This window comes from Antrostomus carolinensis, unplaced genomic scaffold, assembly GCF_000700745.2.
Source record: "Antrostomus carolinensis isolate BGI_N321 unplaced genomic scaffold, ASM70074v2 scaffold22562, whole genome shotgun sequence".
Lineage (NCBI taxonomy): Eukaryota > Metazoa > Chordata > Aves > Caprimulgiformes > Caprimulgidae > Antrostomus > Antrostomus carolinensis.
This window is the reverse complement of record NW_010299270.1, coordinates 1-24,391: the sequence shown is the minus strand read 5'-3', so window position 1 is coordinate 24,391 and position 24,391 is coordinate 1. Positions and strand designations below refer to the sequence as shown.

Below are 24,391 nucleotides of genomic sequence, written 5' to 3'. Positions count from 1 at the left end.
ACTGCAAAATATTCGCTTGCATAAATATTTTATTTATTCTCCAGCATAAGAACTTTTGACTGATTGGAAGATTTCTCAATGTAATTATGTATGTTTGAATGTTCAGGAACTACTACCAATGGGCTCCTTACAGTTTTTATTAGGGATTAAAAGCAGCAAACACACTAGGTGTATTTCTTTTTAATAGCTCAAGAAAAAATTACATAAAGCTGACAAGGACTGGGTGAGTTTTGCATCCGCATCACTAGGTCAGGTACCATCCAAACCATGAAGGGAAGCATCTGCCATTATTTAACGTTTATTTGTTCAACATAAGCCAACAAGCTACTGTCCAAGTCCCGTTGCCAGCTTATTGGTACCTATGTTACAAACCCTCAGTAATTATCAGTACTACAAAAACAGACAGCGCATCACTCGAGCTGGCTCACACTTAAAGTTTAGACACACTGCCAGGGAGCAAACTGCTTTATTATTTCCAAATTCTGAAACACGCTGCTAGGAAAACCACAACATACTGCTGCAGAAACTGACTTTACCATGCAAGCACTCCTTCTGCCATCCTCTGTTTTTTCCTGTTTTACTGTTCCTGAGAAACTGCATATCTCTTCCTCTGTTCCTGGCTCTTGCTTGACTTTCACTTGGTCAGACTTGAAGTTAACACCAGTTTTCTCAGCAGTTCTACCTGAGGAGCCACAGCTAGAAAGATACCAGAACATAAATAAGAGGAAAACTCATCAGAGCAAAGAAATTTAAGTGACCATTTCCTGAATTGTTTCAAAGGTCACTCATGTCAGAATATTTATAAGATAGCTCACGTTTACAAGAGAGCAGAGAACCTCAGTGAAGGAAAAAAAAAAGCAACAAAAATCTCCTTCATGTAAGCATTCTTCCATGACTGGGTCAGAGTTACACTGAAGCCCTATGGACCCATTGCTAATTCATTTTTTTAATTTTTTCAGGTCTGATTTTTTCAGCCTGACAGTGTTAACGTAATATACTCACCTTCCTCTGCTACCTGTGCTGGAGGTACTAGGTGGCCTCACAGGAGTGTGGGAGTTGGATAAACCTGCAAAGCAGCATAGGAGTTGACTTGGTACAAATTCACATTCTGCAGTAAAATGAATGACTAGTGTTGAGTAACATCAGAAGTGCTGCTAGAATATCCTAATTTAATAACCCACATAAGTCAGCTGCCCCCTCAGTTGTTTTATCACAACAAAGGTCTAGTACACCACATTATTATTATTTTTTTTAATATTTATCAAAAACAATACAGACAACATACTGTTGTTAGAGTCCCAATAATTATTTCACCTAATCCAAACAGTGCTGTAGCCCTTGGCCCATTAAGTCCTTCAATTTTATCCACTGATATCCACCAATGAAGTTAAGAAAAGGAGACTGTGTTTTTTGCATGCAGGTTTTGAGAAACACAGTAAGTTCCACTACTGCAACCATTCATTCACGGAATCTTACAATAATCTTGCAGAGAGAAGACTTAAGAGAAACACATATCAAATGACTGAAAACAGTTTCTTACTAACAGAAATGGACATTTTCAATGTTTAAATAACACAAAATTAGGGACTGGTGACTTAATTTGTTCACATGCACAACAAAAACTCCATCATCAACTGGCTATACTTAGAATAACCTTGCTCAAATGACTGTTGAGTGTAAGTATTTCTGTGACTAGGCTACTCTATAAACTTACTTCCCAAACCTCAGAATGGTCTAGACAGTCATCATTTGGGGCCAATAACTGAACTACGTCCTCTGATGCACAAAAAAAGAAAAAAGGATTGTGGTAACACAGGACAAAAATATAGTTTATACGTGTATCTGGAATACGGCATTCATTTGCCGGCAGTTTGTTACTACAAAGATATTTCTGAAGGAGGGTAAAATTTATATTTCCAGAAGAATTTATTTCTAAGCAAAATAAATTTTAAACTAAGAAAATATCACTTCCCTTTTGGCAGGAAATAGTAGGTAATTATTTTCAACTTAAATAAAAGAAATACCCATCACTTTCTAGAATCACTAGAAAGATTTACCTGATGACCCTGGAGATAGAGCTGAAGGTCCTGGGGAGGGATTCATGGTACTTGTAGGTTGTGGGGGTAGGTGGCTGCCTGTAATGTATCTGCTTAGAAGGTTATCTAAATTACTTGAACCAGCATCTTCAAGCTAAGAAGCAAAAACAGAAGTTGGAATCAGAGAGGTCTAATTAAATTTCTTAACAGTTCCGCATTTTTTAACTGCCATCAGTATCTTTACCAGACTTGTTCACCATCCCTTTGATGATTCAGGACATCAGCAAATGTTTTTATCAGTTTCATACAGAGATCAGTCTTTCAGAACAGAAACCCACAGTCAGAAAACTGAAAGTAAGATTTTTCAAAAGCTCCTAAATATCTGACTTCTTCCAGTATGGTCACAGGCTGCACTTACTCTAGGTCTTTCAAAACTTTTTGATTCCCAGATGCTCAGTGTTAGTCATACAAATGGTGTTAGACATATGAACTATCAGATTCCTGATGTTGCAGGAGTTATTCCACAACTAAGATATTAAGGAAAACCATGAACTTGTTTTTCCATAGCACCAGGTGAAATCTCCCTCCTCCCCATTCACTTTTTACATAGATTTTATTATCTACTAAAACCAAGGAAACAGGTACCCCATTACTTTAACTGCTTAAAGCTATCAACTGCAAGACAGCATAACTGCAAATAATGTGTCTGAAATACACTGTATTCAAAGTGTGTTTTTATGACTGTGCAAGCAACTTGAGACTCATAGCTTCCTATCCAACGCTTTCATCGACTAAAATCCGTAACAGCTATTACATGAACAGGTATAAAAAAAACTTCTTAACAGAATTCTGCATTTTCATTGCACCTAGACGTTGCATGTTTATGTTTTAGACTATTCCAATAACTGTTTTTAACTTGGTGTATCAGGAACTTTTAGACATGTACAGCTGAATCAGTCATAATCAGTTATATTTGTGTTTTGCTCCAATGACTACGCAAAGCTTCAGCACTGCAGATCAATCACATTCAGAGATGCCATCCTTTTTTTCCCCCTCACTACTCTTACGTTAGCAAATTACCTGCAGCCTAATGAGAAAACTGAAATGATTACAGCCACACAACTGGGATCCAGAGGAAATGTGAGGAGAGAGAAAAGTAGGTCAGTGGAACACCTTTCCTCTGTACTTCCCGCATTTGATTGTTACATTTAGGAACATGAGAGAAGTGTCAGGCACTTTTGACTCTGAATAAACTGCTGTTCAGGGTATTTGACACTATTAAATTATTCTAGTGCTATCTTCCTATATGATAATCTTGTGGAAGAAAGGAAGTCAACACAGTACTTGGGATTAACTAACCTAAGTACCAATTTTACTATAGGACGGTCATTAAATACTGATTAATCTAAAGGTTAACATGGGTCAAGCAGGTCAGCCCTATATAATTAAAATAGTTGCATGCCCATGTCAAGGGCTGAAGATTTTAATTCTTCGACTTTAAATGATAACTAACTACACCATTCCACAGACAAGTACTGGTATCCAAATAGAAAATACACAGAAAGGAAAGCAGATCATTACTTCACCCACAGCCTAAGTGCCTGATCATCTCCACTGACCTGGATGGGTGGGATATCCGGCAAGGAAGGTAAATTCTCTGGGTTTGTTACAGAAGGAATGAGTTCAATTGCTGTAACAGATGGACTTGTTGGACCACGGTTTGCACTCGCCATTGTTGCTGTAGTAGGACTAGTTGGGTTAATAGTGGTGTTGTGCACAGAAACAACTGGAAAAGGCCCCGCATGACCAGGGTTCGAATGCTGTAGGAAAAGAGAAGAGACCATGACTGCATTACAGACAAATCAGGCAGCCTGCTGATTTTACTGCATGTAAAATTTTACTGCATGTAAAATTGCAACACGTGCATTATCATGACTGCATTACAGACAAATCAGGCAGCCACCGCATGTAAAATTGCAACACGTGCATTATATGATAGTCCTCAGCAAAATAATGGGGGGAAAGAACATGTAAACTCACATTTCTATCAACACAACCTGACAGCTCTAAATACAAAGGAACTGCTGTTTTTATTTACTTGCAAAGGAAAAACACTTTATGTGGATAGATATTTAAAGATACAGCACATCTTCCATCAAATTATTTACATATATAGTTATATTTTCTTAAGCAATTACTCCCTCCAAAGACAACTTTAGAGTTCATATGCCTACAAACTTTTTTATTTTTTTTTAAATAACTGTTTCAAGTACTATAAAGTCATTTTTGGTTTTCCAGTCACATTAACATTAATTTCAAGAATTTTTATTCTTAGTGATATGCAGAACTTTGCATCATGCTTCAGGTTTCAATTTAAAAACACTTCAAAATTTGACTTCAGTAAAAACCCCCAACTTCATCACTTAAACTTCACTATTCCTGACTATTCTCTAAGAAACTCAAAAACTGAATGTCATTGAAAAGCAAAAAATGGAAGTGTTTTGTTTCCCAGAACTAAAATGCAATACAAACATTAGAATTAATTTTCAATCTTAAGGTTTGAATTTTCTTACATTCAGCAAAAATGTCACTGTACAGTATGCGATATGAAAAAGCATCTCAATGTGTAAATGTGTGTAGCTGTGTTACAGATAAACACATTTACAGCTAGAAGTATCATCTACTGTAATGAAAGTTTGGCACAATGGCACAAATGAAGCGTGTACACAGGATATACTTGTCTTTGAAGGTGAGGTTGCATCATGGAGTATTGTGGTCCATTGTGGCGTGGTATTCCTGGTATACGAGCAGCATTCTGAGCCATTCTCATCTGATGTGCTTGGAAAGCCCCACAGTTCATGTTACCCCTCTGCATGGTCTGCATGCTGATCAACCTGGGAGGCTGCAAGGGTTTTTGTTTTTTTAAAACTTTTGCTTTTAACATGGAAAAAAGAAGCCAATCTCTTTCCACAGTAGTAGGTTTATTAGTTACATAACATCAAGAAAAGCCAAGAGCTGTCATAGTTAAAGTATGTCAAACTTCAAAAGACTTTCACGTTTATAAACTGCTTTCTAAGTTTATATTTGATAGGGTAATTTTAAGTCTCGGTGTTATGGTAAAAGGTGAAATAAGAATATACAAGACACTTACCTGCTGCTGTAAGATTTGCGGACTCGTCTGCCTGGGAACTGACCCAGCTGGCTGCCCCATTCTCATCTGTTGCAGTTGCTGATGCTTTTGTGCATACACTTGCTGCTGCATATGCTGAAGTCGAAGCTGCGCTAGATTGATTTGTCCTGGAGCTTTGTTGACATGGTTTGTTCCTGGAGGAGCTTGTCCAACAACTACATTAGGAGTGTAACTAGGAGATGGTTTATTTTCAATTACAAGGTTACCTAAACAAAACAGAAGAACTTAGTGAACAGCTAAATCTCCATCATAATCCAAAGGTTGATAAATGCAGGATATTCAGATGTTTCTAATTCAGTTTCTCTGCATTAGGAGATGTATTGCACTCCAACTCACTCATGCTGAATTAACACCCGCAACTCAATCTTGTTTTTCAAGTAACACAGAATAAACAAATAAAATTTTCTCACCTAAATTGACGACGTTCTTTGCCCAGAAGGTAGGGTCACAGTGGAAGCGTATTGCTCCATTGGCAGCTGGGACAGGATCACAACGTGCTTTTAAAATATGACGTAACTGGAACGTGATCTAATGGAAAGCAAAAACAAGACGGTTGATGACAACGAAATAAAGAATGAGAATGTTAAGAAGTGTGCACTTGCCCAGGGAGTTTAGACTGCTGGATCACCAACAAGGACTGTCAATAGCAAGTTTGGTTAGCAGCCTAGAAAACACTCAGTCCACCAGGAAAATCATTCACCGTACCATTAATTTTTCACTCAACTTCTAAGCTGATTACAGAGAAGCACTGTTACACAATAATACTGCTCCTGCAATGACTCAAGTCAAACACTGAGGTGCCTTTACAGAACTTGACATCATTCCGTCTATGATAAAACTGTTAAGTCCTTAATTTACAAATGAAAAGTGCTGTACAAATTGGGAAATTTATCCCATTATTACAGAAGGGAGTTTTTTGGTTTGTTTTTTTTAAATGAAGCATGAACAACTCGTTGTCCCTTCCTTGGAAGGAGCCACGTGATACTTGGAAAATTCTTTTGACTAAACATTCTCTGTACTGTATGCACAAGTTAGAGGATGCTTCCTTACCAGCCGTTTGCTGTAGAGCAGAGCAGTACTGCTGCCACTTGCAATAGCCCAATTAGTAAAGTTCATCACATGCTTCACTTGTCGCGAAAGACCACTGATGTCATTTTGTTGTTGCACTAACTTCATCTGTCTCTCCTTTGTTACATTCTACAAAGAAACAAAAGCTTTATTACAATGTGGGCTTCAGATTTAAGAGGAAAATGTAAATCACTATCACAGTTCTTAAAGCAAAAGAAAAATGAAACAAGCAAAGCAGCCTATACTAATGCTCATATTCTCTCTTCTTCCAGGAATACTCTATTTCATTGCCAAATAACTGTTCCTTAACCAGAAGAAATCTACTGTAATTAACTTGATCTTAAATTTTTCAGTCACCTCATGGCAGACTGGCAATATGCTATGAACTAACTTCTTATGATGGATTTCCTCTCTTCATATTAAAAAAAAAAAAGTAATCATAAGTTTTCATACATTTGAGTAAAAGTCAGAATATAATTGTTATTCATAACATGTTAGCTGGAAAGTATGTTTTAAGTCAATGCCTCTTTTACCATGCCAATCTATGTAACTTAAAATACCAGCATTACACCTTCATGTACCAACATATAAGACTACCACGTCTTTGAAAACCTAGGTGTGCTTAAAGGGTCAGGATGGTGCCATTAGGAGCACCACTGTCTTAGCAGCAAAGCAGTCAACATGACACATGAGGGAAAATTAATACAAGCCTGTCCGCTTCCCTGCGCCCTTCCCCTGCTGCCACCACCCTGCACAAGTGAAAGGAAACTGATCTTGCCAACCTAACACAACTGACAGAGCACAGAATGATGTAAAGTTACATCAAACGCATGGCATCAATTTGTCATGTGTTATAATATAGAAATATGACAAACATAACATGGAAAGGTGATTTCCAGACACTCCTTTATGATGAGCCTGATTTTGAATGAATCTGAGGCATAAAACTGAAGAAGCGACAGGCTCTAGCTAGTGAAAGGATAAACAAGAGATTTAACTCTAACACACTATTCATAGGCAATATTAGTGCCACAACACTTGCAGTCACACTAAAACCGTTTTCAAACATGGAATGTGAGTTCTCAACAGGGGAGTGAAAACAGTGAACAACGCTATTATTATTTCTCTTAACTGTACCTCAAGGTGCTGTAAGAGAGATTTTCCCTTTTTATTGATTTCATTGATGAGGGTAAATATAGCCACTTTGATTTCCTGTTCTACTCGTTTGTTAGTTTCATTTACTTCTTTTATCCTAAAAAAAAAAAAAAAAGAAAAAAAGAAAAAAAAAAAGAGAGAGAAATGTATTGTCAGGCAGTCACTTCATACTATATCACTAAATACTGAGCACTGCAGGCATCTTCCCACCCTTGAAAAGTAAAGGAGCAATTTCTGTTTTGAAGAAGTTCTGATAAGTGCAAAATGTATAGCTTGTTTGATTTCTAACAGAGAAATCATCATTTAATCAACTTTTCAAAGAAGCCATCTAAAATTTCAGTTTTGGAAAAAAATTTTAGCAGTCTGAGATCAAGATGGTATCTCAATTAACAACCTGTGTTTTACTTAAAATAATGTGAAACAGTCCTTGTGTTTTATACATTTTATTTATATTTTACACACACAGAGACACATCCAGCCCACATGTGTGTGTATGTACACATATATATTTAACTCCACACCATGTCTCTTTCACTATGAAGGATTTATATATGATGCCTTAAACTTTTATGCTGTTCTATACTAACAAGAAAGGATGTCAACCCTGAATTTCAGATGGACCCCTCCACCTCCCCCCAAAAAGCTTGTAACAAAAAGGTTATTACACACCTGTAACCAATACACAATAAGGATACACATGTTTCACTAATGGTTTGTCTGACAACACTCTATTTTATTCTCTTGTGCTTTACTACTACTACCTTTCAGTTTTTTATGCCTCACACCTCTTCAAAGTTTCCATCGCCATTCTTTCTCAGTTTTAGCATCTTCACTATTCTGAACTTCTTCAGACTCAAGCAGATCATCCTGAGCTCTGTCCACAGAGTTTAAACCACAGCATTTCTTAAACTCCATTGCAAATTCTGGATTTATTTCATCCTATGCTACCTTAATTTAACGACAACATAGCATTGCAGCAGGATTCTTTATTTCGCCTGTAGAAGTCAGAGCACAATCCCCTGCCATCAGCCAGTCCGAGTGTAAAGACTCAAATTGTCCTGTTTTAAAGGGCTCCTTTGCTACTAGATCAAACATCTGAACCTGGGATGTCATTCAATCCTGAGACAACCACAAGACCAATACTCACTTGTCTGACAATGATCTTCATCACTGGTGTCAAACGCCCTTTAAGGCACCCTGGACACCTGCTTTTTTATGACAGCACAACCTGGTCTTCTACTCCAAAAAACATTCAACCAACACTATCTGTAGGCATTCACCCTCAGCTTTGGCACAATTATTCCAGTAGGCAGCTATTCCTTCAAAACCATTTTACACTTCAAGATCACATACGCTAGCAATTCCATGCCATCTGCTAACACTGACAACATTATCGTAAGACACTTTTTAAAAAATCTTTCATCCCCTTCAGTTTTTATGATAATGGATTTTGTGCCCTACACTTCAACAAAGTAACTGAATGGCATGTCAAATTAAACTAGTGTCTCACGTGCACTACCTATTTGGCTCAGTAGATAATCATGATCTTTACACAATCCAACCACATGCTGCAGAAATACTCTGAATTTCCAGTGAAGCCAGAAATTCTTAGGCAAAAAAAAAAATGTTACAATGTGCTACTCATATATCCACCACCCATTATTGTCCTTGAAGTCTTATTAGAGAATGTTCTGCGAGCTTTCAATTTAATTATTTCCCATGTAACTGGGTTTCTGTCTCTTCTTCAAGCATGTAACAATTCTACAGCTTGTCCTGCTTCACAATGGTGTCCTTTTTAGGATCCCTTCAAAGAGTTCTGTGTCAAATCAGCACATAAAAATTTCCATTTTCATTGCTTCCATCTTCACACTTTTGCCCTCTGTCATATCCTATGTTCTCCTTCCCTTACAACCCCTTTCCCCCCCTCCCCCCGCCTTTTTAAATGTACATGGTACCACTACGAGTTAAAAGTTTGCACCAGAACTTCTCCTTATCTTTGGTACACTTCCTCTACCCTTGCACTTCCCATCGCCAGATCATCTGTCATTTTGCAAATGACTTAAAGTTGCAGAAGGTTTACAAAACTACTGAGAATCACAGTGGAAATCCCTGACCTCCAGCAGACCAAGTGGGTGAAAAGCCACAGTATTGGAGCATTCTAGTCCTGTCATTCATCTTACTGTGATTCATTAAAAAGGCCACGTTAATAGCAACAGTTAGTCATTTTGAAATACTCACCTATTCTGAACTTGGGTAGCTGCAAAATTTACATAATTCTTCTTCTCAAGAAGTTTGGCCAACAGGTTCTCAATTGCACCCTTCTGGTTCTGAAAAGCTTCTTCCAGAAACTGATACCTTTTCAACATGCAAAAGAACATATCAATTACCAAGGCGCAACGTGCTGAAACTAAGGGTTCCCAATTTAGATGTAAAGCTATAATTTTTTTTTTTAATGACAAAAAACCCCCCAAAAAAACAAACAAAAAAACCCCCACCACCAAACTACATGTATGCTGATCAGTGTGCAAAATGTTTCAGTACTGGTAAAATCCTTTGTAAATGTCCAGAAGACTGAACCTCAAACTTTTTTTTCTTTTAGGTACTTCCAAGTGAAGAACATATCATTCCCTTCCAAGTCCTTCAACCAGACAGATTCTGTATCAAAGGCACCTTCCATTACTTCATCTGAAAACAGTGCAAGTAGCAACATCAAAGAAAAATAATGAAGTTAGCTGCATTTTCCTAACATACTTCGAATCACAAGAGATAATGCAATAGAAGCAAAACGCCTATGTTGAAAATGGCAAGGGGAATTAAGTAGCTCCAAGACTTTCCACCTTTTCTGATCAACTGCTCAACTATCACAAGATTCCCCTCAAAACCAAGGATTCCTATCAGCCATTTGCCAACACTTGTCTTCGTAGTAAGTAAACTTCACACTTCTGAACTACGTTTGTTAACAACAGGGAAAACTAAGGTTCCCAGAATGCCTTCCCCTCTTCACTACACTAAATCCCAACATTCAAATTAGCAGAAAACTCTTATAACTAAAGTGAAGAATTTTACAAGCTGTATTAGAAGTAACCTATATGATCTCCCAACCACAACTGAAAAGAAAGTAGTGACATCTTTTGCCAAAATCTAGGAGAACATTACAGCCTAATCTAACAGGAAAAGACTGTTTGGATATATGATCAAATTCGCAGTAACACTTTCTTGATTCAAATTACTCACAACTATAGCAGAGACTTAGGCAAAGAGAACACTATTTGCAATAGAAACGACTCTGCACCTCTCTGTACCAGCAATAGGTGAGTTTCAACTTCAAGAGTTTAGATTCCTCGGTCTCAATGTCAGAATACTGTGAAAATTGTGCTGTAACTCCTGCTACAGCCAAAAGACTTTTCTTTTTTTTTCTTTTTTTTTTTCTTTTTTTTAATATTGTATTGTACTTCTAGCTTGCAAAGTGTGTGGACTGAAAACTACCTAAACTAGAGGACTGCACACCACTAGGCTGCTAAAAGAACGTCAGCTTTCTATAGAATCACCAGCAATTTTTTCACTTGAAATCCTGAACTGAACACTGGGCCATGCGGCTACTGAAATGGTGATTCATCCTTGTTTGGTGCAAACTGTTAGGATTTCAGGTAAGAAGTAAACAGGAGATTAAAATAAATTCTTGTTTCCACTTGGCATGATTTTCCTTCAATGATTCAGTGAGCTTCATAAAAACCTCAGTTGTACTTCACGGCAGACAAAGCAGTTGCCCTAATCATCTGTAATTCACATCTGCAGATAGAACAATTTTTAAAGAATATACTGCAACAAAGCATGTTAATAGCAAAGCATTCTCTTCTCTTACTGGAAGAGAACAGGTAAGTAGAACAAGACACATCTGTTAATCAGCGTCAAGCGCAAAACAGATGCAAAGAAACCAACTGGAAAAAGTTACTTAAGATATCCTAGGAGACCATGCTTTCTGGACAAGTGTGTCTTTCGGGATATTTATGATCAAGCCTATGAAAGAACAGAGCAGGAATACTCAAGGTTTTTTAATAGTACTAATTTCAAAAGTAAAAGTTCTCCATTAGGCTGCTGTAGCAGACTATGAGAGTAATCACTACTCTGGAAAAAAAAAACAACTAAATTCAATATCGCAACACACTGTCAAGCACCTTTACAGAGAAGTGTTACTTGCAGACTGACCAGCAAAAGCAGCACTGCAGTGGCTCATAAATACATACTTATCCCCAGATTCTCTATTATAACACTGCAGAATACTTTTTCAAACATTCAAACAACTATATTACAGAGCTGCTAAAGAGCAGGAGGTATTAATGTATCTTAAGAGGTTTCAACTTTTTTCTAGCAGCTCAGAGAAAAGCAAGCACTGGAGACAAAACCCTTAATTTCTTTTTACTTGGAATAAGGCAACTTTCAATCAACTAAAACTAAACAATTTTTCTGTCTGTACCAGAAAAATATATTAATCTATGAGGTAAAATTTATACCTTCCTTTACAAAATTACCCTAAATTGAAAGACTGTTCCATAATAAAATATGCCCTTTCAAAAAATTACCTCATCCATGACTCACTATATCACTTTTGCTTCTTTACAGCACCAGGTGTTCAGGGCTGTAGCAATTTCTATTCAGGTCCTGAAGAGAGTGACAGCACTGGTAAATGCCAGGCAAAGTAATGCCTTAATCACACCAAATCGCCTCTGACCATGTTGCTTTGAATCTGTTCTTAAGATTCTTGGCAAATCTCAAATCAACTGATCACTTAAAGTTTTCAGCACTGCACACAGGCTCTCCTTTGCAAGGGATCATTTCAGTCCAACAGAGTAAATACAACAGCATTTAATGACACAACTGTTTTAAACCAATGCCATTTCATCCTCTGAGAAAACGCACCACAGGAATTAAGACATGGTAATATTTGTACCTGTGTTCTTTGTGTTCCAGTAACTGACAGTCTCTGCATGTCAGCCTGTCACATGTTTCACAGAAAAGTTTTAACTGCTCTTGTTTGTGGACAGGACAGAAAACAGGACGTTGACCAGATGCTCCCACAGCCTCTGTTTTCAAAAATAAACCATTTTTGCATTTTAAAATAAAATTTAGACAATCTGAAGAGCAAAATTACTAATTTCCAAGCTAAGTAACAGTAAGAATTTGGACAAAGACAACTACAGACCTGTTCTAACTCTCAAGTTACCATGAATATGTTCTCATTGAAACTTTTACAGTGCTAGTGGTTTACAGCTGTTTCCGCTTCATTATATTCAAAGAGAAGGAGGAATTCCTCTCTTATCCCAAACACTCAAAAGACACTGGTACCTGTCAGAATGTAAAAACTGTACACAAACACCAGGATCGTGTACACACAGTTAAATTGCCTGCAATTTCACCTCTGACACACTGACGGATGGATCAAACCTCACAAACTTTTACACTGTCAAACACCCACAGGTTCGCTAAATCATAACTTCAAAAGCTTTATAAACCTCATTAAGTCACAGGCAACTGAAGTGGCAAACGCAAAGTAAACGTTGTCAGTGTTAAGAGTTACTTAAAACCCAGCTAAACTCTTCCACTTAAGCAAGTAACATCAAAACCAGTTCTGAGTTTACTAAAAAGTGCTGTACAGTCTTCTTAAGATATTTTGAGCTTAGCACAGAGGAAAGCAGCCTCTGGAAGATACAGTAGGTGAGGTTTAAAACATCAATGTCCTCAGTCTCCAAAATTTCTGAGGCTTGTTATATCATGCAAGTTATTGGAGAGAAAGAGAGCTCATGAATCTACAGCTGACACTTACTCATAGAAATTTAAAGTCTCCAGGGCACATCTTACAATCTAACAAGAAAGCAGGGAACAAGCTCCTCTGAGAAAATAATGAATAGCCATTTCCCACAATTGAGAGAGTTACTGAGGATCGCTGTACGTCAGCTCAAAGGAAGGCTGTACTCGTACCATATGCTACCACACTGACTACATATGGGCTTCCACCTTCATAAACACCAGCCTGATTTCTGACAGAAGGTTTATTTTATTGGAAGAGCCATTTTTCAGCACTACCCCGCTCAGATTATTGAAGGGGAAGTGGAGCTACATGATCACCTTGATAGTCACAAGACAGCATTCCTAATGAAAAATGTTTGTAATTCTTCATAGGGCCCTTTCACCTGAAGGGTTTCTCATCTACTAGGATTAATGCATTTGAACTTAAACAGGTAATATTTCCTATTAAACAATACCCATTAAAACATACAGAGTAACCTCTACAAAAATCAAGTTTATTTGATAGAGCAAATAAAATAAGATAATTGTCTAAAAGAACTAAGCTCATGTGAATTAATATGATTTTCACGAGAGCTGGAAGAAAGCAGTGTCACTCCTTTGAAATGGCACAATGAAACAATCATTAAGATCTTAATTTATTTTAAATGGAGAGAGCAAAATGTCAAGATCTCTCTTCTTCAGTATGATCAGTCTTCACATACAACCAGATTGTGGAGAACCTACAGATCTTTAAATCAGACCTTTTATCCCATTTACAAATAAAATCTTCTAAGCTAAAATTTTACCTGTTTTGAGAATATTTTCCACACTACTTCAGCAGGTTACAAATACTATACAGTCAAATGATGGTTTAAGAATTAACTTCTTATAAAGCTGCATGTCTAAACAAACTGTACACATTAAAATTTGCTAACTGAAAGAGATATTAAACCTAAAATAAATTAAAATTCCACATTTATTCAGCAATATCAACAAAACAGTAACATCACATTGAATATGACTACAAGCTTATTTGTATATACTTCTCTACGGGGAGAATTATAATTGCTCCTTATAACCACGTATAGCAAAATGTATAATTTAATTTCCTTGACCAACAGATAAGATTACCAATATGTCAGTGATCTCCAGATTTAAACAGCTCCATTCATTTAGTTATTTTACTAAATAAAAGGCTTATTAAGAACGGATCTAAATGGTTTCCAAAGACTGCAGTCTCATTCTGTTTTTTCTGGGCTTAAGATATTTTTTACATTGGACTTCAAACTGTAAAAAGTATTAGCAAATAACCCACTTTAGTTTAAAATATAGTTTTTCCTCTATTTTTAGAGATACCAATTTCAAACTGGTAGCTTTTAACTAAACTTTTCACAAATCTTTGAGGAAAGCCATACTGCTGTTTGCTACCTAAAATAATCCTCCTCCTCCCTTTTTACATGTGCCAAAGAGAGAACATTTTTACTACAGGCAGGACCAAGTGACATCCAAACACTCACCTGAAGATACATCCTCTTTTTTTCTGATCATATGATCTTTAGTAAATTTTACTCGTTGATGAGCTTCTATGCAAGTCTTGCACAACCATTCCCCGCACTCTACACAAAATCCAACCGCACTAGCATTGTCTTCACAGCTTGTACACACCTGCAAAGGGAAACAGTCAGTTACCATCATTTTCCTGGAAAGCATTAACATGCACAGAAATAAAAACAGCATGTGAATTCTGGTAAGCAGGAAAGTGTCGTACCTGTTCTGACTTCTCATCAGAACTGCTTGGTGTTTCTGACGTGTCTTTTACAAAGTAGTTATCCACCAGATCTATCTGTCTGCATTCTTGGCGGCATATTGGACATCTGATTACACCAACTGCAAAACAGAAAAAGTTTCCCAGTTTTTTTTTTTTTTTAAAAAAGTGAAAATCAACATGCACAGAATCAAAACATGACAAGAATGAACACAAAATCCTCAGACTCCTCATTTCACTTGGGTAAACAAACAGATTCCACAGTTCACATTACCCTTAGAAACCAGCCCTTGCCCACTTATAACAGGTTTCCAAAAAAAAAGCCCAAAAAACAAAACCAACCAAACAAACAAAAAAACCCCCACAAACCACACACACCTCACTCCAGAAAAGGATCTCTTACCTAGAATGAGGTTGTGATAATTTCTATATCATACTAAGTTTTTCCTACTGATTTCTTCCCCACAAAAATATGCATATTTTTAGTCATTTGTTCTCCCCAAGCAAATATAATAATCTTTCTTTTCCCTCCCTCATTTTAGTTTGTTAAACTCAAGACACCTTTTAATTACTTTTTTATAACTGTCTGTCATCCAGTTCGTCTCAAGACAAGCACTAGAGAGAGGTGTGCCTGGACAGGCAGGCACGACTTCAGGGATGTTCAGGAAAACGTCAAAGTAGTAAAGTGACACAATATCCTCCCAGATACAACCGAGGAAGTTTTCCAGGCAGCTGTAACAATACAAACTACCTGAAGGTCTCGGCGTTCTGCAGGGAAGGCTAACAAAATAAAAAATCCTCTCGTGCCAGCTGCACCAGCCTTTCTGCAGCACACACAACACGTACACGTACACACATACATGTAAACGTACACACAGCTTTAACACCGGATGTCAAACACACTAGTTCCTTCCCAATATCCTGCTTTTTTATCCCCTGTAATTGCTAAATTAGTTTTAAGTCCTCAGCAGAGCTGCAAAGAAGTTACTACATGAATCAAATTGACATTTAAATATGTTCTATGAACGACCTACATTAAAGGTTTGACAACTTATTTACCACTAAGGTACTGGTTAACACTGTCTTCCCAGAAGTGTCATCTAGTGTTAAATCAAGTTCCTGTACAATGTTACTGTGAATATCATTTTCAAGGAGAAGCTTTCAAAGTGATTGGGTATTTTTATACACTGGGACACAGGAAACAACTTTGAAAAGTAACTGTAATTAAATGATGCTGAACTCCTTTGTGGATATTCAGTTATAACAGTAGGACTTATTTCATGGAGATTAATTACATTAGTAGGAAATCAGCATTAATTTTTTCAAGTGCTAAAATTAATGAAGGCTTCAGAACACCAAAGATTCACTGCAGAGCAAGAGCAATAACCCAACTAAAAATTCCTTGTCTCATCAAATCAAACACACTTCAAGAGTGGGATGTGAAAAATAACTAGTATTTCAGTACCTACATGTACAAGAGCTTTCATATACACAATGAAGCCTCCCTCACATGCAGAACCTTAAGATTTTCTTCCTACTGAAATATCAAATTCTCCAGGGAATATTACCTATCAACTGATGTGTATATAGTTAAGAAAACAAAAATTCCAAACATTTACCATTAAAACTATTCAATCTAAAACAGACCACAACTAAACCTGATTTTTAGTGTTGTCTTGGGTTAATCACAGAAAATATTGCAGGGGGGGCGGGGGGAAAGCAGTGCAAGATCTATAATCTTTACACAATGTAAAGTCAAATTCCACAGGAATTTCCTGTAAGGAAAGTTTTGTTTGCTTTTAAAACTACACAAACCACTAAAAGCTTGAATAAAATCAAGCCTTTTGATGTCAAAAGAGTGATACACCTGGCAGTACACGGGCTGCATTCTGACCGCAAGTAATTCCACCTTGGGCCTCACTCCTGATGGAGGACGCAGGGACCGGGTCCACAAACTGCTCCCAGTCAACACCCGCTCTTTGCACCTCCCTATTAAAACACACTCTGCATACAAAGTTCCACCGGTGTTCTGCCGGTATCTCAACTGATCACAACCCTAAAACAAAGCCTTGCAATTCTCATTCAGCACGTTACACTTCATTTTCACATCTCAATGCCCATTATCTCCACTAGTAGCTTTCCAATATTATATGAGCCATATTATATGAGGGGATAGGTTTCACTTGCCATCTTCTCACACCATGAGCCATTCCTCCCTACCAGAGTTTCAAAAGCCGGTAACAGAGGGAGAAGAGAGACTCCCAGATTCCTTGAGACACGCTCCTAAGGAGTCTCCTGACATGGCCAGGAGGAGCAATTCTCCCAAGACACTACTCTGATCTGAAGAAAAGAGAAAAGGAGAAGTGACAGAAGTGCATCCCCACAAGAACACAGCCAGGGGTGGATCTGGAGGTAGCAGGAATTAACCCTGGGGAGCTGCCCGAGCTGCTCTGCAGCCCCGCTCACTGACAGGGCTGGAGGCAGAGCCCATGGCCAAGGGCAATGGGAACACTGGACACGTCCCGGGAAGAGCTGCCCCTGCTGCATGCAGGAGCCCACGTCTCTAAATCAGGCTGTGGATCACGACTGCAAAAGCTGCACAACAAGAAAGTTTTGGTATGGCTCCAGCTCTCCTGGCAGCCTCTGCCGAGGTTATTGCCCACGCTGCTAACCGAAGCAGAACACAAAATACCCCAGGTGAAGAGTTTTGTCAGAACAAAGAGAGGCAAGCAGCAGAAATATTACTATGCAACATGCACTGAACTGTTAGTTACACAACTGCTAGAAGTCACATCTTCCTTATGTTGCACATTGGACGCTCTTATTTGTTAAAGACTTTATTTGGAACACTAATGGGAGTAGCATCTATGTAATCCTTTTAACTGCTTATGATTTAGATAAACCACACAAAACTAGACCACAGACATCAAAGGATGTCAGAAAGCAGAAAACTGAAGTAAATTGAGTAGAAAAAGTAATTTTATTTTCATAAAAACAGAAAGACTGTTAAGAAATCTGCAACATAATCCAGCAGCAAATCACGATGGAACATTTCAAAGAACTTCAGATTTCAAATAGAAGACGCTTTTCATCTACCACGCCAACTAACACCTAAAGCTGCAACAAAAGGACTTTTCTTAATTGTAACTCTGAACTATGAGAGTACCTTGTATATGTTCATGTTTAAAATTTCCCAAGGGTAACAACATTTCTCTGATGGCTATTTGCATGCATCTCAAAACAGGTCACTTTTTCAACAGGTTAACACAGCTATGAAAGCCTTCATCTTGAACTATTTTCAATAGAAAGTTTATTCAAAATCTGCTTAGAATTCAATTCTCCAGTCTGACATCTTAATCCTGACAACACTAAAATACTCTTCCAAATTTTAAAAATGCTTGAGAGCTACAGAGATGGAAGGGGAAAGGCTTCATTCTATATTCTTCCAGTCTTGTAGGATCAAGCCAGAGAAATCACCTCCAGAGAAAGTTTACGTCAAGTCTTCAGCTACTACACCCGCTCCAGTTCACTATAAAGGAATTTGGACTCTTGGCACTTTTAACTTAAGTTGAAGTCGACTAATCTGCACCCAATACATCTTTGCTGGGCAAGGCACATTCTGCCCAGTAAGACAAGATGTGTTCGAATCATATCTTCTACTTTTGCACAAGAAGAAAAAGTCTGGAATTTTCTGAATCTCATTCCTTGTTCCATACTCTCAATTCTAGAAATTACCTTCTGGAATTTTGTCACAGACACCTGCAGAAGAGCAAGGCTTCCTGTGCCACTAAGAACTAACCTGTTTCCAAGCCAAATCCACTCACTACCATCCTCTCCATCTGGTTTTCTACTTTGTGTTTACAAACACTAGAGAGAAGCCGTCTGGGTGCCTCCAGCACTGTAGCCCTGGGGTTAGAAAAAGGGGAAGTGGGGAGGAAGGGAAGGGGAACACAGCTACAACTAGCCATGGAAACTTAACCACTCACTAAAAACATTACATTAGCTAAAGCAAAATAGCTAACTTTTATAAGAAGCTTCCATACTAAAGGATCCACACATTCACTTGTTGACTTCAAGTCCAAGTTGACTTCAGTCAAATTAAAATTAACATGTCACAGCCTAACCAAACACTTCTTAAACCTTACAGAGAACAAAAACCGATAATGGAAAGTCAAGTCACTGAAGTTTTAACCCCAAGACAGCCTTTGGCAACAAAATAAAGGGTATTGCTGAGGGTGAGGAGATGATCGATCTGAATGGAGGAGGGCACGGCACGCACACAACGTATGTGGTCATGGGATAAGACACCACCTTGTACGTCAGGAGCACCATTCACCACTGGATCCCCTCCATCACTCGGCTAACATAGCAAGTCTTTCCAGTAGTTCAAATTTATAAATTAAAAGTATCTCTCAAAGTTTAATCAAATATTGAACCAAAACACTTGCATTCCTAAATATCCTTACTTACATACTAAAATTCATATTTTCATCAGATCCAGTTCCTTTAACATAAGCTCTTGTCTGTAATACATAAATCTTTATCAATTCTTTAGTTGCTTCATGACATTCAAGAGCACTAAAACCCTGAAAAATTAGTGTAAAAAAGTAATTTTGACCTCAGCTTTAATATTCTAAAATACGATGTTTAAAGTACCTTATGGACAAGAAGTTGAACAGGATCCAACAGCATGTCCTTAGCAAAAAAGGTCAGCACACCCCGGGCTGCATCAGCAGGTACAGCCAGCAGGTCCCGGGCAGCGATCCTTCCCCTGTTCAGCACTCTGGGTGACCACACCTGGACACTGGGCCCAGTATGGGACTGCCCAGTACAGTGCAGACTGACAAACTGGGGCAAGCCCAGCACTGGTGACCAAGATGATCAGTGCTGGAACACACATCACGCAAGGAGAGGCCGCATCACTCAGACCGCGCAGGGACCTCGCTGCCGTCCGCAGCCACCTGGCAGGGGAACAGAGCCAGGCTCTGACCAGAGGTGCACAGTCAAAGGACAAGTATGAGCACACACAAGCAGTAACAAGGCAAAACTTGCTTCAACGTAATATATATTTTACATATTTACAGCAAGGATGGTCAAACACTGCAACAGAGGCTCAGAAAAGTTGTGAAGCTGCCATCCCAGCAGACAGTCACCACACAACTGGACAAGGCCCCGAAGAACCTCCACTACCCAGACCTGCTTTGAGCAAGAGGTTGAGCTCGATATGTCTGCAAGTCCTTGCCAACCTAGTGATGCCGTGCTCCTTCAAGAAAGCTCATTTTAAAGAAATGGCTTAGAATTTCTGTTGATACTTATGAGACATCAATTAGCACTCGCCTAAACCTCTAGCACACCATCCATCAACCACACAGGCCATCAACCTTCTACAATCCTAATTATTGTTGAGTGAACACAGTCATTTTAGACACCTGGTTTTAAATACAGGTGTTTGTTTTGGGTTGAAATGTGTCAGGTTGAATCCCAACACAAAAGTACGAAGTAACGTAAGAAAATTCAAAACCCTTTCAGATGTTTCCATTGTTACAACGATGATAAAGCCTCACAGTTCAGGAAATATTTGCAAGCACTCATGCAATTTAATAACTCAAACTTCCGTTTTAAGATCAAACTTGGCACGTATGCGTCCCTCTAAGGAATGAATCTCTGCCAGATTTCATTTATTGGTTGAAAACATCAATAGTAGTTACTGCACGTGCATAATATTTACTTCTTTCAGAAATGTAAGGGTCCAAATGCATATTTCTGCATAGCCATACATCAAAACCCCTATCCTGGGTTCATTAATTAGACCTTGAAATAAACCCCCACAGGTCAAGTGACTTACATAATCAGACTGAAATCTACCAGAATATAAATACATTTAAAAAATAAAAAATTAACTGTTTTCAAGGTCCTAACAGCTTTTTTCTTTTTTTTTTATGAAAAATTCCTTGCTTGTATCACAACGGTCATGCACTGAACTGACAACACATAATACTTAATAAGGAAAACTCATTTATAGCACAGACATCAATTCTTACAAAAATAATACATGCCTGGAATGTTCTCAGACAAAAACATTACTTTAAAATACACTGTGAATTTACACTGAAATTTAAGTTTCAGACCAAGATTTTTAGTAAGACCAGAATATGAACTACCAAACTCAATTTAAGTGATGTGTCACATTTGCACAGACATCATACCATTTTTATGTCTCTCGTCCAAGGCAAATTAAAAAATAGTTCTGCGTAATTTAAGGTGTGATTAATAGACAGTTTCTAAATGCACAAACAGCAGGTATGGGAGTTGAATTCAGCGCATCAAAACAATTAATGACACTATATATTAGAGCACTCAGTAGTGAATCTGTTGTTCCTCAAATCACACGCACGTGCACAGTCACCGATCGTGTGCGGATCCCTTCAGCTCTCTGAAGGCATCTCACAGCTCTTCTTTAGTTTTTCAGCCTAATGAAGATCGTGACTTTCACAAGGAGCTGGAAGAGCCACACATTCTCTCTATTGAGATAATCTTCTTAAAAGAGACTGTAAATATCTCAGTGAGGCAGTGAAATCTCAAAACAACCTATCTTCCCAGGAGCAGCACTGGCTGCATAAAAAGTTGTTTTGCGGTATTCTGCAACCCTCTGAAACATCTAACTTGGAAAGAAGCATTTTTCAGAATACTGTCACACAAATACAAAAGGCATTTTCCTGTAACCTGTTCAACCTGAGAGGAAGAGGCTAGTTGGCCAGCTGAAACACCAGGCATGAAGAAGTTGTTTATCCACCAAATAAAATGCACATTCTGTTTAAGTCACTAAATGGAATATGAGATGTTGTTTTTTATGTTAATTAAATAACATAAAAACACCTATGTTTTAAGTAACATAATAAAACCTATGTTTTAAAATACATAAACCCAAAAACCTCTCATTTTCCCCCAACATAAATGTAAACAGCAACAAAAAAATTTCTTTCACCAGTGCAATAGGTATGAACCTACCAGTTACTTCTTTACAATACAGCAAACCACAACTTTTGATAATTGTTGTAAACTTTACTCAGTGTTTCTCAGACTTTTAGGAATTGAGACCACTCTTCCGTCTTCATTAGCAGTCCCTCTCAAGGGAGTGCCAACAGGGCAAAAGAGATGCTGATACAGACCACAAACTACCTTCAAGCATCTTCACTGCTTTCTCCATGAGAGCAGCAGCATGCTTCCATCAGGAAAGGGTACTGTCACCCAGAACTGCTCCGTAGGCACCAACCTCACACTCAACTCCTGGTAAGTAGCTTCCACAGTTATTACCCAATAAATACACATATTGACTATTTTAGGTACTGACAACTCTTACAGAGCAAAATCTGAAACTAGTTTAGAAAGCAACCAGGAAAAGATCAAAAGAACCCAGTTCTTTTCCACAGCATTTGTAATTCTCTGATCTAGATGTAGAGACATTGAAACATAGCAAGCAAATTTAAATGCCTAGAAAATGGCACAGCATATAATCCAACAGTGAGCATCTGCAGTTAAGTGAAACCTGCTTCAGGTACAGCTATGGGTACCACTTCCCATTTATTCTTCCATCATGAAAAAACACCTGCTTGTGGTTGAGACTAGAGAAGCAGCAGAAGTGGAAGTAACACTTGACGACTATCATAACCCACACCAACAGGGAAGGGACCTGCATGACTAAGCAGTGTGGTACTTCTCTCTGTGTCAAAAACGTCCGGTTTGTACCCGATTTACTGGTGGGCATTTCACGTGCCATTCAACTGATTCCATTCACCACGTGCAGAGAGTGCTGCCCACAAAACCACACCTCTGTCTGCAGTTCTGGGTGGTCAATGTTTCGTTCTTAACCGACCTGCCGGGGTCACACGTTTCTTCATGCAGACTTGTGTACCACTACAGATGGACCATACACACCTCCACCCGTGTACTCTCCCGGACCCTACATGCACATCTTGCTCACATAACCTAAAACTTTTTGATGAAGCAATCCAAAGGTGAATTCTTACTTCACCAAAGCACGTAATCAAGTATTCTTAAAATGTGTATAACAAGAATTGATATTCCAGTTTACATATGCCTCAGAAGCGACGCTTCATGTTGTTCCCCCACTTGTACCATAACAAACATAGCAGGATTCAGTTAAACCTGCTAATTGCCAGTAAAATAACCCTAGCTTTCCAAATTCTGTATCTTTCAGTAGCATATAGAATGCAAAGTATAGAATCTGGAATTTAACAAGAAGGATCACAAGACCAGCTGAGATCTTTAGTGCATTCATTAACTATATTTAACACATCATCTTTTTAAAACTGATGGACTTTCTAAGGCCACATACTAGACAAACTGCTTCTGAACAGTATGGATGAAAGAACCACTACCAAGTCAAGTCAATTCCTTCACTACGCAAGACAGGAAAGGCTTGAGTCCCTGCTAAAGCCAGAAAGATGTCACCAAACAAGGTCTCTCTGACCAAAGGGCCCAGTTAAAACCTGCAAAACCACTTCCCAGGGCCCTATTTTGGTCTGTAGATCACAGCACGTGAGTCACTCCATTAAAAGCTTCAGAAGCTTTTCAATTCCATCCCTGAACATATAAAATAAAATTAAAAAAAACTTCAAGCTGTAATTGCAATAAAACACCTGGAAGGAGTAGTCTACACTTATTCCACGGCACAGAAGTTTTGTATGTGCCGAGTACACAGGCACAGGGAGTCAACTGACAGAGTGCACTGCGATGTTCTAACCCGGTCCACAGGAAACAGATCTGAGAGGAGGTGTATGAACCAGACACGCCGCTGACAATCGACCGTCTAATACTACAACAGGGAGCTAGATGTCACTTAGACAATTTTTTTTCCCCCGAGTGTTACAGAATTGAAGAGCTGAAGGCCTCCTCAAAAGAAAAGCCTCTCCTGTGGCTGCCCTGAAAGCCAAAACAAACCAAAATGCACCACGCCATTCACGCTGCAATTCCGGGAACTTCCAAGTTTCATCATCGCTTGAAAATACGAAGCGAGCTGCAGGTGGGCGCCGTAAGATGGACCCGAAGGACGAGGGCACCGGGAACACCGGCGGTCACGTACACAGCAGCCTCCCCGGGTGCAGCTGCCGGAGGAGGCCGAGGAGAACCGGGTTCAAACCCAGAGAAACCGAGGCCGAACGCTCGCTCGCTGCCACGAGCGAGAACCCGGCCAGCAGCGCGGAGGAGCCCAGGGGGGCGAAGCTGGCAGCCGAAGGAAGGCGCTCACCTTGCTGGACGTCGCCGTTGGCCCCGCCGGGCACGGGCACGCTGAGCTGGCGCTCGGGCTCGGGCAGGCAGCGGCGGCAGAAGGAGTGCAGGCAGGGCAGCAGCATGGGCTCGGCCTCGCGCCGG

At 38.9% G+C, this 24,391-nt stretch overlaps 1 protein-coding gene across 1 annotated transcript in view; it reads right to left on the bottom strand.

The window, feature by feature from the left end:
• The window catches only part of TRIM33 (tripartite motif containing 33), a gene marked incomplete at its 5' end in the record, with an annotated part of 30,190 nt that extends 5,803 nt beyond the window's left edge, over window positions 1–24,387 (bottom strand). The window contains 14 exons of the mRNA XM_010162747.1: window positions 537–696; window positions 1,003–1,066; window positions 2,058–2,190; window positions 3,656–3,856; window positions 4,774–4,938; window positions 5,188–5,432; window positions 5,637–5,754; window positions 6,277–6,423; window positions 7,432–7,546; window positions 9,688–9,804; window positions 12,398–12,530; window positions 14,751–14,898; window positions 15,002–15,120; window positions 24,267–24,387. Of these exons, the coding sequence (XP_010161049.1) occupies window positions 537–696; window positions 1,003–1,066; window positions 2,058–2,190; window positions 3,656–3,856; window positions 4,774–4,938; window positions 5,188–5,432; window positions 5,637–5,754; window positions 6,277–6,423; window positions 7,432–7,546; window positions 9,688–9,804; window positions 12,398–12,530; window positions 14,751–14,898; window positions 15,002–15,120; window positions 24,267–24,387 (1,986 nt within the window). The remainder of the gene's footprint in view (window positions 1–536; window positions 697–1,002; window positions 1,067–2,057; window positions 2,191–3,655; window positions 3,857–4,773; window positions 4,939–5,187; window positions 5,433–5,636; window positions 5,755–6,276; window positions 6,424–7,431; window positions 7,547–9,687; window positions 9,805–12,397; window positions 12,531–14,750; window positions 14,899–15,001; window positions 15,121–24,266) is intronic.
• Between the last annotated feature and the right edge of the window lie 4 nt (window positions 24,388–24,391).